The sequence below is a fragment of the Montipora foliosa genome, chromosome 2 (genome assembly GCF_036669935.1).
Source record: "Montipora foliosa isolate CH-2021 chromosome 2, ASM3666993v2, whole genome shotgun sequence".
Classification (NCBI taxonomy): domain Eukaryota; kingdom Metazoa; phylum Cnidaria; class Anthozoa; order Scleractinia; family Acroporidae; genus Montipora; species Montipora foliosa.
In genome coordinates, this window is record NC_090870.1 from 59,848,373 (window position 1) to 59,869,271 (window position 20,899).

General features: G+C 39.7%; 1 protein-coding gene across 2 annotated transcripts in view; it reads left to right on the forward strand.

The window, feature by feature from the left end:
• The window catches only part of LOC137993735 (uncharacterized), a 29,986-nt gene extending 12,352 nt beyond the window's left edge, over positions 1–17,634 (forward strand). Inside the window, exons 8-15 of one of the 2 annotated variants that reach the window (XM_068839726.1) lie at positions 3,415–3,454; positions 4,174–4,218; positions 6,044–6,076; positions 6,325–6,357; positions 9,811–9,915; positions 10,925–10,960; positions 11,722–12,187; positions 16,445–17,600. In XM_068839726.1, coding sequence (XP_068695827.1) covers positions 3,415–3,454; positions 4,174–4,218; positions 6,044–6,076; positions 6,325–6,357; positions 9,811–9,915; positions 10,925–10,960; positions 11,722–11,939 — 510 coding nt within the window. In that variant the 3' untranslated portion in view covers positions 11,940–12,187; positions 16,445–17,600. Of the gene's footprint in view, positions 1–3,414; positions 3,455–4,173; positions 4,219–6,043; positions 6,077–6,324; positions 6,358–9,810; positions 9,916–10,924; positions 10,961–11,721; positions 12,188–16,444 lie in introns of both variants that reach the window. The other variant, XM_068839727.1, reaches the window with a different exon arrangement.
• Positions 17,635–20,899: the final 3,265 nt, after the last annotated feature.

The following is a 20,899-nucleotide window of genomic DNA, read 5'->3' on the forward strand; positions in this document are numbered from 1 at the left end:
TTTATACGCAGAGGTCACGTTGGTTTATGTAGTGCTTTTGGGTTTATGTTGAGCTATTATCCCTTTATATGTAGTCTTCTTCATCCCAGTGAATACTTGAGGAAAGACGAAATTGTTTCAGCCCTAAAGTAGCCGCCACACCTTTCAAAAAACACTCTAGCACAGTATCTGCCTTATTATTGTTTCTTCACTCTAGTGCCAATGGAAGACGGCTATATACATCAATTGCACCAATAATAAATTACAAAGTACCACCGCACAAGTTTGTGATTGGTGTCTAAATGCCAAAGGTAATTCGGTCCCTGCACATCGTACACGCGTCTATTAAGGGGTCTCTTTTTCCTTGCATTTATTCCATTGCTGTTTACTCGATGTAACCATCTCTGACAAGCATCCTTTGCATTACTATTCCTTTCTCAACTTGGAATTGCTTGATGAAAGATTCCTCACAGCATGCATGGAAATTCTTGAGTAATTTTTCAATGTGCACATTTAGTCTCGATTCTCCTATTTCTGTGAAGTCAGACTTGCTAAGTCCAAATTGACTCATCCTACGGTAAATAATACTCTTAAAGACGAATAGGATGGCAGAAGCTTCCCTTATGGTGAAACCTTATCCTAACAGATTTTCAAGCACACTCTTGGGAATAGAGAATGACAGTGCTCCAAGACATGTTTGAATCTTTTTCACCGCTTCTCCTCCAAAGGTTGCACACTCAATTCGCAGTGCCATTGTATTACTGCGAGAGGTTTTTCATAGGCTTTGCAGTTCTTGTACCGACAACCTGCAAACAAGGTCGGGTGTTCGTCTCGAAATTTCTCTTCCAGATATCGAAGTTTCACTTTCTGTAAAACGGGCAACAATCTTAAAAACACGAGTCAAAATGGCGACCTCATTCGAGGGGGATTGGGTTAACCTCTGGGTTTGCTCATCATAGGATTTTCAGTGCACATAAGCGTGAAAGTACAGGCGGCCCAGACTCGGAGGGCAAAAAAATTATAAGGACTTGTATGGAAATCTCGAAAAGAAACTGAAAAAGATATTTACATGCAAAAGTTCTTAATAAAAAGCCGTACTTTAATGTCGTGGTGACTTTCTCGCTTTTTGTGTCCTTACCTGCCCGGGTTGTCACTGGTACCTAAATAAAGGGTACCGCTGGCCTGGTTTGAAATTTATCTGACAAATAGGAAACAATACGTCGCTTTGGGTGATACCATGGTCTCCGGTGTCCCTCATGCAAGGAAGTTCGTTAGATCCTTTCCTATTTTTGATATACATCAACGACCTCCGTAATTGCTCTGAGGTCCTTTAATTTAACATATTTGCGGACGATACTAACTTGTTTGCTTCTGCAAAAGATTTAAAATCATTAGAATTGCAAATGAATTTAGAACTAAAAAAGGTTAAGGAATGGTGTGACATAAACTAGCTGTCGATAAAACTAAAGAGAACCAATGACATGGTTGTAAAATCTCAAAGGAAAAAGAATACGAAGGTTAATATAAATATAACTAACCGAAATGGATCATGCCACTCCCTAGAGCGAAAGGATCACATTAAATATTTGGGAGTAATGATCGACAGTTCTTTAACTTGGGAATACCACATCTCATATGTATTATGTGCAAAGCTTTCACGGGATACAGGAGTAATCTCTAAGTTGAGGCATTATCTACCTCTCAAACATCTTATGCAGATCTATTATAATCTTATCTATCTTTATATTTCGTATGCTATTGTAGCCTGGGGCAGCACCAGCAAAACTAATTTCCAAAAATTACAAACTAAGCAAAATCATGTTATTAGGTTAATGTTCTTTGCAACTCTATTTGGCCAAAATACCGATAGTGCACTACCTTTACTTAATATCTTTTAAATGTTAACGATAACTAATGTATATCGCCTGCATGCTCTCAAATTTATACATGCATGGCACAAAGGTATTCTGCCAGAACTCTTCGACCATTTTTTCCAGTATGCCAGCAACGTACAATTATAACACCAGGTATGCGGCCAATCAAAATCTTTACAAATTTCGAGTAAAAACAAATACTGGCAAACAAATGATCTCGTTTATGGCAATTGATCTTTGACAAGAAACTTTAACTTTAACTTTAACTTTAAAGATCTAAATCAATATGCTTTCTCAAAAAGTGTTAAAAACTATTTTCTATCTCTGCAATATCAAACGTAAGTTTCCACAATTCCAGAAGTGTTAAAACTATGTTCTATCTCAGCAATATTAAACGTAAGTTTCCACAATTCTTCTAGCTCTTTCCTTTAGTAATCCGTCCCTCCAGTGTTTTTGACCTCGCCCTTCTTTTAGCCTTTTAGCCTCCATGCACAAACTATAGACCAGTGTCACCTTTAATTCTTATATATGTATCATTTTCTTTTTGTTTATGTTAATATTGTAATTCAAACTGCAAGTGCAAAATTAAGTGAAGTTGAAGTTGAAGTTCTCCGGCATCAGTCACGCTCAAACTCCGGCGATAGCCACACGGATAAATTTACTTCTCTTTGACCTCGTGTCAAGGTCCACCGAGCATCCATTGCTGAGAAACAGCGAAAAATATTCAAATATTCAAAGTCCTTCGAGGCTCACTTACAACATTTGGACACGGCTGGTCAACCGTTCACTCGAGCCTCGATACGGTGAGAGCAAATAAGTGATTTTACCCAAAAAGGGAGAAAGTCACCAGGACAATATAGTACGGCTGTTTTATTGAGAACTTTCGCATGTAAATATCTTTTTCAGTTTGTAATCGAGATTCCCATACAAATCCTTATAATTTTTTTACCCCCCGAGTCTGGGCCGCCTGTGGTGTAAGCACCCTACAGAACACCGTATTGCGTCAAATATTAGAAAATGCACTGCTCGTCATCACATAAAGCAACATGCGCTGCGTATATTGAAGAAAGCATATCAAATAATGAGAAGTAGACCGCGTGAGACAAATTTAGCACAGTGTATATTTGTCAATTGACTACATATAAGAGGGGAATTGCTCAATATAAACGCAAAAGCACTACATATAACAACGAGACCTCTGCGTATAAAACACAATGAAACACATATGACAGTGTTGGCGTTCCATAATAAGGAGCTACTAAGAGATCGGGTCAGTACCCAGCTATTACAACGGCTCTCGGGATTGGTTCCGAAAACGATGGACACAAAGAACAATACAAAAGAAACAATGCACCCTAACTCTAAAAACAATAGAGCGGCGTCCTAAAGTGATCCAATGAAATTAGAGGTGGTAGAGAGCTGTATCCTATCTTCAGAGATCTTTCGTGTTTTGGTCCACCAACGTGGCAGCGATGACGTAAAGTGAAAACTACCTATTGTCACTCTATTCTATTCATTATACAGCGCAGTCGTCAACTGTTCTTTCATTGATTGTTTGCAGATAACTCCTCTCCCAAATGCTACGACCCATAATTTAACGCGTAAGTGTTATAATGAATTAAATTCATATCGATCTAGTTTTAAAATGAAGTGAATTCAGAAAGGCTGTTAGACGGTTGTAACATTTTTCTCTTCATGGAGCATATTCTTATTTTTTACTCGTGTGACTCGTGACCAGGTTTTTTTTTAACTGAAAAAATAGAAAATACTTCATAACGAAAGGGTTCAATTGCCGGAGGATGAGCTTGGGGAACCAAAATGGCCACTGTTTCTTTGTTTAACGACACCCGTAATGTCATTGCCGGGCGTGACATCATGTGAAAGCCAAGTATTCCTTCCTGTGATCCGTGCCCATTTTTTTGCACAAAAAAAATAACATATTTGCGTTGGAATGGGGTGTTTTCACTCACGTGACCAGCAGCCATATTGGATTACTAAAACAAAAGAAAGTATTTACATGAAAATAGAGTTCACTTCCCAGAGGATTGGTATGGTACACTATCATGGCCGCTACTTCTTTGTTTTCGAACATCAACATGGCCACCTTGACGTCATGTGAAAACGCTCTATAGGCTTTAAAATTTCAAGATTTTTTTTGGATTTTTTTTCTTTGCTTTGAAGTCACTTTCATTTAAATCAAATTAAATTGGCACAATCGCCATTTTACCGTTATCGTTAAATACCTCATTCCCTTGATTCAAGACTAGTAACTCAATTTGTAATTAACAGTAACAAATGCATTGTTTCGTTTAATCATTAGTTTACTCAAGGTTGAAAAGAGTTCCACAGAACTGTTCCCAAGAAGGTAAACATTTCTTTTCTTGTTTTACATACTTCTTTGACCGATAAAATTAAGGTCCCGTTGGAAGTTAAATTTGGGCGTCTTGCTCTAATTGCTCTAAGCATGTTAAACAAAAAATCTGAAAAATTAATTTTAGAACAGCTAAAATCGCTTTTCCTTGTTTCCCGCCATAATCTGCGCGCGAAAAATGTTTGACTTATCATGTCGTATCATGTCAATCACACGTGAAAGGATCGGGTGTCAATTGACAGCCTTCAAGCGCCAACTGCTACCTTAGCACGTGTCAGAACGCTGATTGGCTTAGCACAATTGGCCCTCAAGTTGGGGGCGGAGATATCCAGCAGACCTTGAACTGCCCGCGAAATCTTTAAGCTCGATTTTCTTGGGCTTTATTTTGACGCCAAAATTACAACTTTTCGGACCTCCTGTCCCGAAATGTTTCAAAATAACGCTTCCAAATGTCCATTTCTAATAGATGATTGTACTAACCCAAATACCGTGTAAGTAATTTTTCGTTTGTCTTTCGGAGATTGATTTTATGGCACTTTTTCTTCCCAAATTAAGTCGCCAAACCTCAAACATGTCTTGTGGTAATTATTTATAGTGTCTGAAAGACGATTTCGTTATTATTTGACGTATATGACCTAGACACTGACATGGCCCTTTACAATAAAATAACAAAGTAGAAGGCGTTATTTCGAAGCAACCCCCGAATCTGAACCAAAATTGCGAACAAAATCCTTCGAACGATAATTTTTCTCTCGCAGAGCTACGCTAGGATAATTTTACCTTCGATATTTGCCAACTTATCCGAGCCAAGCTCTTTTCCATAGTCACTAGCCATCCTCAAAAGCCCACATAGTCCAGCTTTCGGCGCCATTTCATCCTTGTATGTCACTACTGGCAACACGACCTCTTCCTCAAATGAAAGATTATTCCTCATTGTCGGTTTGCTCCAAATGAAGTATAATCCTCCATTTAGATTACTCTGTCGCAGTGCTTGTGGTAGCAGATAAGAAAAAAAAAAAAAAAGGAAAAGCAGCCCTTGGACAGGATTTGAACCTGGAGGGAGCACCCACTTTGAAGGAACTGTTTTTATCCACGTAACCACCAAATATCAACTAGCTGTTAATTGTACTCATTATTTACCAACACTAACTAGTATATATGAAATCATTCTTGAATAGTGCTTATGTCTATTGATTGATTTTAAAATGGTTAGCTTACTCTTGAGGTTTGGTAACCTACATTTTATCCTGTTTAAACTTGTTTCTTATCGGATGATAATACACGTTTACAGCGGCATTCGGAAGAAAAAAATGTTGACATATTAAAAATATATATTCTGGCATTTAGCGATGTGGTAATCTAATTCTAGTGGTTAAAGGGAGGGGTTATTGATGAAACGCTCCCAGGTTCGAATCCTGCGGGTCCCGCGAGTCCTGACATTGGAGACTTTTAAAGGAAATGTGTTCATTTCCCATGGCCCCCATCAAGCTTTCAGTGTCCAAAATGAGCGATAATACTTCACTTGGAGCAAATTGACAATTAAGAATAATCCTTCCATTGAGGGAGAGACTACTGGACCAGTAGACGCGCTCGGCCCAACTAGGAAAAAGAGCAATCATCGTCTGGTGGAGAGGTCCACAAAAGCAAATGACCATGCATATTGACCCGAAAGTATGGTCATTTGCTTTTGTGGACTTGCAGATCGTGGGCCGCCTGTGATATGAATGGGGAATTCGTGGACGTTTTCAGGAAAATGTGCTTTTGTATCAGTTTTGCTTTCTTCATTTTTATCGCCATTTGTTTTCCTTTCTTCTTTTAGGAGACTCTTCACCAACACCAGTATCAACTTTAGGTAGGATATTTTAACAACACCACTCACTTAAGGAGATGGTCAATGGTTCTAATAGGAGTCGATCCTCTTCGGCTTCTTAGCTATAGGAGACTAGTGATAGCTGGTGCGGACATGCTGTCATTTTACACCTACACTCAAAGGCCAGATCGTAACACCTTCTCCAACAGTTTGAGGGGCGAGACATGTTCTTTTGTATCAGCTTTGATTTCTTCATTTTAATCGCCATTTGTTTTCCTTTGTTCTTTCAGAAGACTCTTCGCCAACATTAGTATCAACTTTAGGTAGGACATTTTAACAACACCACTTAAAGTACTTATGGAGATGGTCAGTGGGTGAAGAAATATATTTTATCAATGATGACTCGGGGAAAATCTGAGTCCTCCGGTTCTAACAGGAGTCGATCCTCATCGGCTTCTTAGCGGGGCCCATCGAGAAGATTAGAGAGTCTAACGATTTACAGATGTTATCACTTTCCGGCGCCTCAGTTATTTAAGACCCTCAGTACTGGGCCAGCCGGGGTTCGAACCTGCGGCCTCCTGCATGAAAGTCCAGTGCTCTTGCGACTGAGCCATCTCGTCGACTGGAATGCTACCTTTTGACAACTTCAGGCCTGACGATTTAAAAGGGAAATTGCCACCTGAAGTAGTTTCATGGCCTACCATTCACATCTTAGAGTTAGAGAGCATCCAAACTAGTATCTAGTTGAATGGTAGTAGGTAAAAGCTAGCCAAGATTTCCATTTCACTCGTGTTGAAAGTTTGCAAAAGAAGAAAGATCAATGTAAAATCCAAATTGGCAAAGCGCTGCAGTGCGATGCGACGAAAGATTGAGCCCAGTCGTATCTATTTTGGCCTTGTTCCTACTGCTTTGTCCCGTACTCTTCCAAATGTTGTCTACGTAAAAATTTGGGATTCTTACACACACGAGTTGTCAGTCGGCCCAAAATCGTTGCATCCTTACCGATGCGCTGGTCGATTTCGGCATCCAAGGACAGGTTGTTGCTGATGGTGGAACCAAGGTAAGTGAACTTGTGGACAATATCGAGTTCATAGTTGTTAATGGTGATGACACGTGAGGTATCCACGTCTTGGCCCAGCACGTTTGGTCATTTTCAAGTTGATGGTGAGTTCGAAATATTTGCAGGCTTGGGAGAACCTACCCATGAGACACTGTAGCTATTGCTCGGTGTGTGAGGTGACTGCTGCGTCGTCAGCGAAAAGTATTTCTCTGATGAGGGTCACGCACACCTTCGTCTTTGCTCTCAGTATGGCAAGGTTGAACAACTGTCCATCTGATCTGGCGTGTAGTTACACTCCTTCGGTTGAGGTATAAAAAGGCATGCTTCAGCAGCAAAGAAAAGAAGATGCCGAAGAGGGTGGGCGCAAGGACGCAACCTTGTTTTACACCGTTCTTAATGTCGAATGGCTCAGACATACTGCACTCATACTGGATGGTTGCCTTCACATCGTCATGGAAGGACCTGATCATGCTGTGTAGTCTTGGGGGGAAACCAATTTTCAGAAGGATGTTGAAGAGCCCTTCCCTGCTGACAAAATCAAACACTTTTTTTTGTTCTCTGCACCTCTCCTGCAGTCGACGGCGAGAGAATATCATGTCCACTGTGGAACGTTCTGCTCGGAAGCCACATTGGGACTCAAGGTAGACGCGTTCGGCTAGCTGTTGGAAACGCAGGAGCACGACGGGGGCAAAGAGTTTGCCTACGACGCACAGGAGGGAATTGTCCCTGTAGTTATTGCAGTCGCTTCTGTCACCCTTGTTCTTGTACAGGCTTACAATCTTGGCATCACGCATGTCTTGTGGTACGGCCCCTTCACTCCAACACTGACAAAGGACATCATGCAGTGGCTGCAGGAGGATGTTTTTGCAGCGCTTGATCAAGTCAGGTGGGATTCCATCGATGCCTGGTGCCTTGCCACAGGCCAAGTTGTCAATAACCTTGTTCAGTTCTCCCAACGTTGGCTCCGTATCTAGTGCCTCCATAATATATAGGCAGAGGTTCAATGGAGTCAAGAGCAGAAGTGGCAACTACGTTCTCTCTGGAGTACAACTGTGGTTAGTGCTCTACCCATCTCTTCCATCTGCTGGCCTTTATCGGTGATCACTTCCCCGCTGGATGATTTGAGAGGGGGAGTCTTACTTTGAGTGGGACCTACAGATTTATTGATTCCCTCATTCAGCTCTCTGATGTTCCCTGTTACAGCTGCAGTCTCGCTTAGCTGCTAGCAATACTCGTTGGCGTATCATCTGGCGGTCTGTTGCACTTTTCTCCTGGCAGCTCTGACTGCTTGGAGGGACCTCTCACTCGGTTAGCACTTGTATTCAGCAAGAGCAGCACGCTTCGCTTCGACGACGGGAGTTATCTCACTCGACTTGGAGTCAAACATAGAATTATGTCCACATCCTGGACACGTTATTACGTAAATCAAGTTCGAATTCCTTGAGCTGCAGTTCATCAAGTGTTTTATCCCAAATGTTTCTTCCGTGGCGGAGTGGGGGAATTCTGCAGAGTTGAATTTCTCCAAGATTTTGCACGACGACGATCAAGCCCTTTACATAGGTTGTCCTCTCAAATATCTGTACTTCCGATGTTGAACAAAACCACAGACAAATATTTGTCACTGAAAGTATAATACTCGTCGTTGCAGGCTGTACAGCTGAAATAAAAATAATAAGAAGAAAGGCTTGTGATTCGAACAAAAAAAGCTGAATTACAGATAAACCGATACCTACAAACAAGAGATTAAAAACGGAGACGTACATATTTTTGGGAATCTCTTATGTTATGCTCATCATCGATGGCGATGAAACAGGTCAAAAAGCGAACAAACAAGCAAGCCTTCAACGCACACCAAGCGAATAGCGCATGGTATTGACATCACGTGACCCCTAACAAAGGGGAGTACGGTGGGGAGCGCGAGATGACAAACTGTCCCCTACAGATTTCATCGAACTTAATTATTGTATATATTCCTGTTAAAATTACGGCCGTTCAAAATTACACCAGTACTTTTAATATCATGATTGCAAAACAGGTTGTCTCGAGATGCAAATTGAGCAAGGGTTTTACTTACATTTCTATTGTTATTGGGTTGTTGTTAACTTAGGAGTTAGAGGTGCTTGAGGGCAGTTCATTTTGACATTCCTGTTTTTGTTTTTTTGTTTTTTTTGTTTTTTTTCGACAATTTGGCCCAGTCCCATGATTTCAGGAGGTTGATATCTCTTTTCTCATTAATTGGGAGCCATACATCTTTAAGTACGGCCTGAAAGTTTTTAGCATAACGACCGAGTACAAAACTTGCAGCTGCAAATTGAACTCGGAGACGGCGTAGTAGGGTAACAGAACAGGTCGGCATAGTCTAGTTTTGACAAAATCAATGTTTCTGCTAGTTGCTTTCTGAGCTCGTATTTAGCAAGATATTTCATTTTCCTTAGTATCGATAAAGTAGTGTAACATCCAGACACTGTGTGCTTGATGTGACCGTCCATCTTAAGAGTGCATTGATGTGATCTCCAAGCAGCTCACAATATTTAATACGTTCTATTTTATGACCACTAACGGAAATGTTAGGATTGTCCTCGACAAGGACTAACAACAAAAAAACAAGAGTTCGCTTTAAAGAGTACACATGGATCCGTGTTCTCAAACAGAAGCATTAACGTAGTTGTCACACTTCTGGCCTTTTATAAAGTTTACCATGCATATTTCTCCTCAGACCACGACACTACAATTGTTATTGCGGTCACCGTTGCAGCTTCAGCGATAGCCATAATGGGTTTCAGTTTACTTTGGTACTACCGAAGGAAGAAAAGATCAACAGGTATGTTTGATCGGTTTGTTAGGATCAATACTACCCAGCTTGGAAGAGCTTTCCTTGATCTCTCTCTCTAGTAAGTAGGAAAGGAACCCTCTGCGTGGATCTCATCGATTATTGGACGAATAATTAAACTCTTAGCCGATTTAAAACTCGCTATAACCAGTTTGAATTCTAACGCCTGCCCAATGGCGGCTGAGTGCAAGTGACCTTGCATTGTTGTTTCGCGTGACAGAACATCGACGAGAAAATAGCAGAGGTCTTCCTTTCCTTTCTCGATGGAGAGGTAAATTAATGAAATCCGGTCTACCAAGAAGGGTAGAGCACTAACAAGGCGGACTAATTTAGAGCAATCCCAGGCACCTTCTTGGAAAGAAATATGTATTATCGAGCGTTTTCATTGTAAAACTATTGGGAAAATCCCCGTATGAAGGCCGTACGCATTAGCGCGAGCAGGGCCGGAAACGCCCGTACGGCCCTTACCTGCTATGAACACGCACTTCCTCGTGCGATGCAGTTTTACACAATTACGTTGCTTTTAAATATGCAAGTTGTTTACCACCAAAAAAGCAAATGCAAACAACATATTAGATAAATTTTCTTGCAATTTTGTGTTACTTATTTTGTCCAAACATCATAATCTGAGCGTTTGTGAATAGTGAAAAGAGCCCATATGATAAAATGCTTATTGACTGAGTTTAGGTCGGGCCGGGACAGGAAAATATTTGGCCCTCGGTCATGGCACACGGTACGCCATGATCGCGGGCCAAATATTTTCCCGTCCGGGCCTCGTACTCAGTCAATAAGTTCATATTGTTCTTATGAGTACAGATGGATTTTAGAACAGGTGTGTTTAGGCGTAAAGTTGACCGAGTCATCTCCTTATCTCCATATACACTGAAGCATCGTTAATTTATTTATTTATTTATTTATTTATTTATAGATATATTATTTATTTAGTGTCTGGAAATATGTGCTGGACGGAGTATGTAAGGCATTATTGTTTTGTTTCTAGAAGGGGAAAAGTACATTTCAGGCTTTAGTCAAGAACGTAAGTGTTTTATGCCCAGCGTCTATTAATGCAGATGACAACACTCAGTAGTATTATTATATGGCAAGCAATTTTCAGGCTAAATGGAGCACTCTGGTTGGCTGGTTTTCAGTCGGGGGTTTACTCGAGTTGAGTGAAACACAAAAAAGTTTTTGAAAAGCGGAGTTTAATTTTTTTATCACAACAGCACAATTGTAGCAAGCTGCATTTAGTTTTAAATGCAAAAGGTTACCGTTCAAAGTTTGCTGGTGAAAGACGAAGATTATGAACATGACCAAGCGGAGAAGTGTCCTATCGCTCAAAGAAACGATACCATATAACAAACAACCTCACGTGCTCGGGACCGAACTGGGGAATGTTAGCCCTTGGTCGTTCTTTGTACGGACCTCTCTGCGCTCGATCCGCGCTGCCAAGACCTCGAGCCCTCGCGCTCGGTTAGTAAGAGGTTATCACTTTTTTTCTGACTGAAAATAAATCTGTTTTTTCAGTCTTTCACGTATTTGTTCCATGAGAACAATAAACATTACTTTGGCCCTTTGCTCCTCCCAGAGCATAGGCCATTGTTATTGTTTATGGTGTGTTATTGCATGAGGAAATAACTCGTCTCATATGAAAGAAAAGTCCCAGCATGCATCTTTAAAGCTTTACAACATGGCGTCGCCGTTCAGGCTGAACCGTTGCACAAAAAGCCATGTTTAAATGAAGTATGTTTAAAACATTTAATTTCACAAGAATGTCACTACTTTTTTCGTTCATTATAGCGTTGCTCTTTGAATACGACGCATTCATCATTTACAGTTCAAAGGACGAAGAATGGGTTAAAGGAACTCTTCTTCCGACTCTTGAGGGCAAGCATTGGCTTAAAGTGCTGTATACACTTCAGAGATTTTACTCCTGGAATGCTTTATCGACAGAATATGGTCAACAGTGTATACGCGTCGAAAAAAACAGTTGCTGTAGTGTCCAAGAACTTCTTTAGCAGCGGTTTTTGTGAAAGTGAATTCGAGTATGCCCTGCGTCGACTTACAGAAAGGAGAGATGACAGTTTGATCGTCATTAAGCTCGATGACGTTGATACCCGTAAACTACCCTTGGAACTGAAACAGCGAAGCTATATCGACTGCCCCAAATCTATTGAAAAGGAAACTTGGGAGACTAAACTAGTTAACAGTTTAACAGTTCAAGGTTAAAAAAAAGCCCTTAATTGAGAGGATAACATATGCCCAGGTAGGGTGCATTTGGATGTAGGCTGTTTTCTAGTTTTAATAATAAGACGTGTAGTGACGTTTACATGGGATGAGGTTGTTGATGTAAAACTTTTAATTTTTTTTCATTTTGTTTAATGTGAACTAACATTAACTAATGAAGTAAAATAGTCACAATGTTTAGGGAACAAGGAAGAGTGTAGAAGGGCATGATATAGTTGGACCAATTATATGCCCTTTTTAATTATTACATTTTTGTTAAGAAAAGAAAGGAAAGTTTACTATATATAAAGGAAACAAGGGGCAGAAAGGAAGATGAATTTTAAAAAGTTCGTGTGACAGCGATTAATACTGAGCAAAGTAATTCTGAAAAACAGCTCTTTTAAGCAATCACTTTGTTGGTTTTCGACGAATAGAAATAGGAATAACATACAATTGCTGTTGGGCAAAAATTCCTTAAGTTAATTCTAAAGAACCCGAGATTGAGATGCTGCAAGGATACAATACGAGTGCCGTAAATATGTTGTTGCTCAGGTACACGGGATAGGGTGAAATTGGACGGCTTTCAGTCTAAGATGTGATCATAAAATAGTAGGCAGATATAAAGTTCAGCAGTGTCGGGGAACTTGATAAGACCAAGGTTTACGTAAGGAGGAGTAATATAATCACGGAGTGGTACGTCATTAATGATTCTAACTACTTTGTTATATAGCTTCACCAATTGAGCTACAGGTGTTTCATAATTATTATCCCACAATACGCAACCACAGGTAAGGTAAGGATATACAAGTGCATAATACATACTGATAAGAGAATGTTTTGCAACATGACATTTTAGTTTTGTGACAATATTTAAACGTTTGCTAATTTTACTATTCACATAATCAATATGGTCATGCCAAGACAAAAAACAATCAATAACTATTCCTAAATATTTTATACTGTAAGACTGTAAGACTGCAAGTTGGAGAGGCGGGTGTAAATTATAGTTGATTTTTTTGTGTTGGCTGAAAAATTCTGTGGCAGTCCCGCTAAATGCAGTCCACTAGTTTTCTCGACTAAAAATAGTTTTCCTTCATTTTGTCTCCATCAAAAGGGTTTGGTACAAATGTTTTAAAATTGAGATAGTTATTTCTAAATTATTTATTTTAATTTGTGTCGCTACAACACAAAATTGATTTTGAGCTCGCCCGCCGACCTGGTTTATGCTCGCCTTGTTCTCTTTGATGATACCGAGAAGGTGTTTCAGTATTGCGCAAACAGCGAACCAGTCTTGGGAGCAACTGTCTTCGGCTTTTGTCTTCGGCGTTCCTGCTGATGAAGCAATTAACATGCCAGTTTATCCCTCTCTTCTCGAACCACTCAGACTGTTTTTTCTCTGTATTGGAGTTGGACGAGCTTCATGCCCTAGTCCATTACAACAGGTGCAAAGTTAGTTTTAGCACGTTTTGTTTCGCTCTCTCTTGGTTCTCAGCTCCAATAAGATGGGACTTCTTCTGAAATATCATTTCTTTGGCCAGCTTATGGTCGTGTTTGAGGTCTTCTTTCTGATCCTCGCTGCTAAAATTAATTAAAGGCTAGTCAATTTCATTTGAGATTTCTTGTATCACAGATTTCAAGCTTTCGCAATTCGCACATCGAACTTCATGCTCGTGTGCACAAATTTCCTGGAACTAGGTGTTCTGGGGTCGTTGAGACATAAATATTTACACTACTGGTCTGGGCAACGACTCCCATCTTCTTCACAGTGCATCCTAAACTCTTTCTTAAGGTAGCGTTTACCATTTTTCAGCTTCTGACGAATTTCTTCTCACCACTTTGCACTAGCGCTGCAATGTTTCAAGTCATCCACGCAGTGCATATATGCTTAAAATCTGGGTTTTTAAACTTCTTGTTGGTGCTTGTTTGTACCCTGCAATTAAGGCCGTTACTTCATTATTATTTGAGCAAACGTCTGTTTTCGATTCCTGATAAGCTTGCAGTAACTTTTCGCTGCCTTTTGGGGTGATAACTTTGCACAAAGTGCGACATCCTTCGTCCATCTGATCCAAAGCCTGAATGTAAGAGGCTTCATCTTTCTATCAGTAAGTGATGCAATTCTTGTCATCGCCTCATTGTAGACCTTTATCACATCGTGCTCGGCTTTCTCACCTGACGAGCTTTCAATATTCTTTCCACGCCATTGCCCTGCTGTCCAAAGAGGAGGATCTCTGCTGGGTGTTTCAAATTCTAATGCCGACGACAAAAACATTACGGAACTTGCCTCCTCTTTTGGTTTCCTGGATAACACAAAGCAGGTAAATATTAAAATCAGTAATAATCCCAGCACTCGATCTGAAAGATCCCACTGGCACTTTCAAACTTGAAAATGTTCTTCGCAAGCGGTCATTCCGGGAGGGGTCTTGCGCACTGCCCTGAAGATAATTTGATCATGAGACATAATGGCCTCGCCATATGGCATATTTTTGCCAGTAGCTCTCTACATCTTAAAATAGAAACTTGGTTCGTGAACATTGAGTACCTTGAAAACTCTGGTCTATCACAGGGATCTTTCTCTTCATCCACGTGCTCTATCTCTTTTTTCGGTGTTCTCAACCACAGCCATTCAGTCTTCAATCTACTACTGTGCGATTTTCGGCAGCTGTTACAGATGGCTGGAAAGAAAAAACGCACGGAAAAGTGATCCCTGCATGCTTCATGCTGGATCACCGCTCTATTTAAGGACGTTCGCGCGAAATTTTTTCAACATTGATTTTCTTCTGAAACTTTACCACTGTAAGATGATGAGTTAGTTATGTCAGAAATGTAAAAAAATGGGGGGTCACCGACTTCGTTTTGGAGAGAACATGTCCGGAAAAACACCCAAAATGTGACAAAATCGGGCTTCGTTATCGAAAAAGGCCAGTGTCTGTAAACCCAAATATATTGCAATTAAATCTTTGAAGTGAAATCTTCTCTGCCAAATATTGTTTAAGTGGACTAATTAAGTGAATTTAGTCAACTGGTGAGGTTCCCTTAAAGATCAAGTTCGCATTTAGCGACCACAGTTTCACGCGCCTTGCAGCCGCAAGATGGCAGGATTTGATGTCCCGCGAGCAGAAATCTTAAAATTTTTTGAACCTCCCACATTGATTTTTTGTTCATTTTTGGACAACGTGGAGATAATTGTAAATAAATTCCGTTTCTGGAAAGAAAAATAGGGGTCACCGAACGTCCAAGACCGTTAAATCCAGGCAAAGCTATAGCAATGGCCTTTTGCCCTATCAGTTCTCATTTTATTACTTAGCGCGCGCGCTCGTGTATGACGTGGCGTGTGCATTTGCGTGCGCAATAAGGATACGCAGAAACAATTGGCGCGAACGTCCTTAATAAAAAAAAAATACGATGTATGCATTAATTAAATCTATCATGTCATGAAAAACGGTTTCAAGTCTCAACTGCGAGAAATTGTCTTATCAACGAAAGAAGTACGTCAAACATTGAATCAAAATTTAGGAGCAACATTAGCCCAAAATATTTTTGTCTTATTATCTTACTGGTTAGATTGTTGCTTATGCTATTTCTGGAATGCCAATTAATCAAATCTTAGTATAATTACATAGGAGATTATTGAAAATTCTCAGCGCTGATTGGTTGCCGTTGAAGTGATTTTTACGCTATAGAGCATTTTCACTTGACGTTACGGCGGCCATGTTGGTGTTCCAAAACAAAGGAATGGCGGCCATGATGGTGTACCAAACTAATCCTCTGGGATTTAAACTCTATTTTTCAGATATTTTTATGCAAAAATACTTTTTTTGTTTCAGTAATCCAATATGGATGCTAGTCACGTGAGTGAAAACGTTCCATTATCACCTAAGCGGTTTTTTTCAAAATTACTGCAAGCCGTTTTGTAGAGGTGTTGATTCACCGATATTCACCTCGCCTTCGGTGAAAAATGGTTAAATGTGTTCGTGTCTGTGTTTACATAATCTTCAAGTCTCTTGCAAAAAAGATGATGGTGATAGTATTTACAAGGTGAAAGGGCACACAGACGCAACCCTGTTATAGACCTCTTAACTCATTATATTACATCGTTCAACATCCAAAGTTATCGAAATTTATATAATACACGCGTGACCCGATTGGAACTGAAATTCCAAAAACTTCAAAACCATCCCTAGCCAATCTCACATTGAACACGCGATCCCCTTTCGTCGCCTCTCGTTTTCCCTTGTGATCAGGATACCGACAAGAATTAATTCTGAAATTAATTAATCTTTAATTCTACAATCACCAGATTCATTGAGTCACAAGACCAAGAACAGGCACTTGATTTTCAAGTTAACAAACCCGTTCGGATTATTCTACCCTTTAAAGATCAGCGATCAGCAGACTTAGTACGAAGACAGCTCTTCGATTAACAGCCCAGTGTCTCCGATTAACAGCCCAGTGTTTACAAGCAAGAAAATTGCTGATGAGATCAAAGTGACAGAGCCCAAACCACCTCTTATTAACGAAGAATGCGTTGTTTATGAATACAAATGTGATCTGTGTGATGCAGATTATGTGGGCTATACATGCCGACACCTATTTCAGCGCGCATTCTGTCATTGGTTAACACCTGCGGGACGTACACAAACTGAGGAACAAAGATCTCCGTGACCAGTTTACGATCCTCAAGAAATGCCGTCGGAAGCTGGATTGTTTAATTTATGAAATACTCTTCATCAAAAACAAAAAACCAACACTTAAGGAGGCTCGAAAGGGTTTTTGTTGCTATAGAGTTTGTGAAACGATGAAAGATACCAAAGAAGGATATTTCATAGTGTAGGCAAACTATAAATATCTTTGCAACTCTATTGTTGGGTAATACTTTGAGGGCTTTTATGACGTCATATCGGTTACCACGGCAACACACCAGGTCAACAAAAAGGCCCTCTCAACTTCAGTTGTTGAAAATTATCTGAAAAACTAAGTCGGTGACCTACCGTTTTTATTTCTTTGTTGGAAATCTCCCTAAATTCTTTAACTCATTAGAGAGTATGACAAAAAGTTATTTAGTAGAATATAAGATACATCGAAAAATGGCATATTATAGTCTACAGAAAATTGTACTAGATTAATTTCCCCGAAACTTTTTTATTTAAAGTGCCATCGTGAATGTTACGTGCATGCAAAAAATCAAGATATGTCACCTCGCAAAATTTCGAGATAGAGACAACTTTTTCCGCAGGTTCTATTTCCGTTTCGCGCGATTTTACACCGTATTTTCACTTCCGGTGTGTTGCATGCGCCACTTTTGGTAGAAATTTGATTCATTCTGCTGACGCGTGTTTCTTAGTTATGGCGTGTGTAGGTTACTCGATCGCGCGCGCAGCTAAAAACCCCTTCGAGCCTCCTTCAGCCTCCTTAACACTCAATCTGACTCCATTAAAGCAAACTTTTTATTTGACAGTTCAAGCGCACCACGCTTGGAATGTTATTTTATTTTATTTATTTATTTATTTTTTGTTTTATCAATCGGGGTATGAGGGAGCAATCATATGCGCAGAGACCTTCACACGTACATTTCAGTACATTATGAACTCACCTAAAGTTTTTTATTTGAATTTAAGAATGATGGCATGGAGCCGTCGAAACGCTATTCTTTTACATCGCTACTTTTTATTCTTAAATTCCAGTATTTTCCTAGACTTCTTCGATGTTTCGGGCTCACAAGCATTTCTTTGACTTTCTCTTCACAAAAGCCGAAGTGGCACGAAACAGAGTCAATTCACATTCAACCAATTAGTTTTCTTTGGAAAGATGGAAGCGCTTCAAATGGGCAGAAACGTCGTCTCTGCATTCATGAAGAGATGTTAAAGTATTCACCCCTTTAAAATCGCCACACCCACTTCTACCCTTGCTCTCCACAAAACAAACGGCCATTTTTGCTCCGAACACTGAGCGGTGAAATATCTTCTTCTAATAGACCTTTTTACCGATACGGCGGCCATTTTGATTTCTATTGTTTCGAAAGACATTATGGGATGCTCAGGGGGCGAATTAATATGTATTTTCCCCCTGGGCACCCCATAGTAAGTAGTTGAAACAATAGAAATCAAAATGGCCGCCGTATCTGCAAAAAGGTCTATTCAAAGGACAAACGAGAAACCGGAAACGGATCTAAGAATGCCGGACTGCAACTTATAATTCGAATTTATTACTCCCGATTCTTATCTTATTTTGCGATTTTCCTACCGTTTTTAATTTCCACCAAATCTAAATTGTTTTACTGTATCTTCATTTCTCAATTATTCCTTCGAATTAAAGGCTCTCCATCTCCTTATCCAACATTCGCTTTCCCTTTCCGATTTCCGTTATCAATTCCATGTGCAGTTCGCATATCTCATCCCCGAGTTCAGTTCTCGTCATTTCCCGTTTTTCTTTTCAATCTGCCGTTTTCAAAATCAAACCTTTTTTTTTTTTTTTTTGCACTCTCTTAGTCCAATTTTCCTTTCTCTTTTTCCACAAGTAATGAAACAAGAAATTATCTTCCCATGAGAAAGGAATACAGGAAATCTAGTTCAAAATTCAATCGAAAAGCAATCCCATTGACCTAGTAGTTAACCTACAACCTCGTTTCAGCTCACTTCCTGGTAATTAACGCCCGGTTTTCCTTTTTTTTTTCTTTTGCGTCACTATCATGGCCGGTAGTTCAAAGTTTGTAAATATTAGTCTAACGCTTTTCATTTGGGTTGTGCATCGTAATCACTTCACTCTTCATCGACAAATCATACGTTGAGTGCTTTTAAAAAAAAACAATTGTATAAAGCTAAAGCTACTTTTGCTTTTAAATTGTACGTTCCCTTCGTGAATTAATTTTAGTTTATTCGTGAAGTTTAAACTGAAATTCTCTCTTAAATAAATAATTCTATTGTTCGTGAAACCTACTTCAGATTTTTCGGACGAGCTGAAGAATAATGAGGCTGGCTTATCGTCTTTGCTGAGTGATCGATCCGCCATTGTCTTCAGTTGTAGTTCTGGGGTTTGATCCACAGGCCAAGGGATAATAGTGAGGCTGCTTTTACTGTCGATGAGACGTTGGTGAACTGACCCGAGATGTCTGCGAACTGATAACTGGCGAAACGACAAGTTGATGAGAAGTAGAAGGCACTTAACATGTTTCCAACAGAATTAATATTAAGCTTAGTTCTTCGAAATTTCGAGAGTTCCGTCGTGGAGACACTGTAAGACTGTATGATAAGACTAAGGCTGTTAGGAAGAAAATTAGCTAGATCGTGTATAAGAAATTATGTCTCTCATTATTCATTTCTTAACAGTTAAAGATCTGTATGCATATAATCGAAGTTTATATTTTTTTGATCATCAAACAAATGTACTATCATAGGCAGGTAAACAGAGCCGTCTTAAATCACAAACAGTTGTCAAAATTGAGTCAAACAATCATATGTGTGATGCGGGTGTCTGTCTTTTCAAATCACAAGTTCTAAGCATAAGAAATCACCAGTTGTGTGCTTGTTATGTTATTCAAATTATGGTAAGCTCAGCATAAATAACAAAGCACAGGGGTTATCTGCTTCTGTTGAGAAGATATTGATGTCCGTCCGATGATTTAGAATTAGAAGAGGTGTTGAGAAATGAGCCCTTGAATGTCTTAGACTGTCTGTTTTGAGGATGCACCCCAGTATGAAAAAAGCTCCAATGATAACGTTGTTAATTTATCACATGCCAAAATGATAAATCTAGTACGAAGATTGCGAGTCTACTGTTATTGCACAAAGGATACTACATTGAATCTATAGTATAACAAGACGCTTCCTTAAGCGTTTACTCGGAATACCATATGGCGCAGAAGTAGGGTGATACATTTTGGAAGAGGTAGTTTTTTAATTTGCCAAGTACGGAACAAAACAAGTAAATGTTTCTGCAGCCAGTTGCTCATTTACAATAACGCGGATAAGGTACCCGTGAAAATCGCTTAATGTTTACAATTGCAAATAGACTCATTAGGGGAAAGGAACCCCCTTTTAGACCGAGTCCATGGACCTGACCCTTATTTTTTATTTTTCATTATTATTATTTTTTTTTTTTTGCGTTTTTGCTGAAAAGTGTCTCAAAGCATGTTAATGAGCTTTTTAACCTTAGTAAAGACGATTTCGGCTAATTTGCTTCACTTTTCTTCCACACTAATAAAAAATTACTTGAACTTTAAATAAAATGTTATGCGCTCCAGGGAAGAATGGAAGTAGGCTGTGTACAGACGTCCACTCTCCGAATTTACCGTTAGTAATCGTGTTTCGGAATAATTTTACAAAAATTAATTAGTGATCTACGGTGACCAAAATTTGCGTGGCTCATATTTCTTTGGAGCTAAATTTTCAAAACGGTAGTAAATGAGGCAGATTCCAAAAGTGAGTTGAAGAGCGTCTCTGACAGTTTTAAGATTCCTTGTCTTTATAGCATAGAAGGATGCCTTTGCAAGTCTTCCAACCGGGTACGGCTCTGGTCTTCAGAGCAGCCCCGATCGTTGCCAATGAGCTGTTTATATTTTCCTCGATATGCACACATCTCAAATCTTCCAGGGCAACACGCTTTGTAGATTGTTCTTGAGAATGGCTAGGCTGTCAGAGCAAGGCATTGAGATTATATTGACTGGTAAAGGGGATAGCCGGGGACGTTTTCAAGTGAGCAATCTTTTGAATCGTGCCATATTTACCTCGTGAAGATTCGTCAGGAGCGCTTTCGTCTC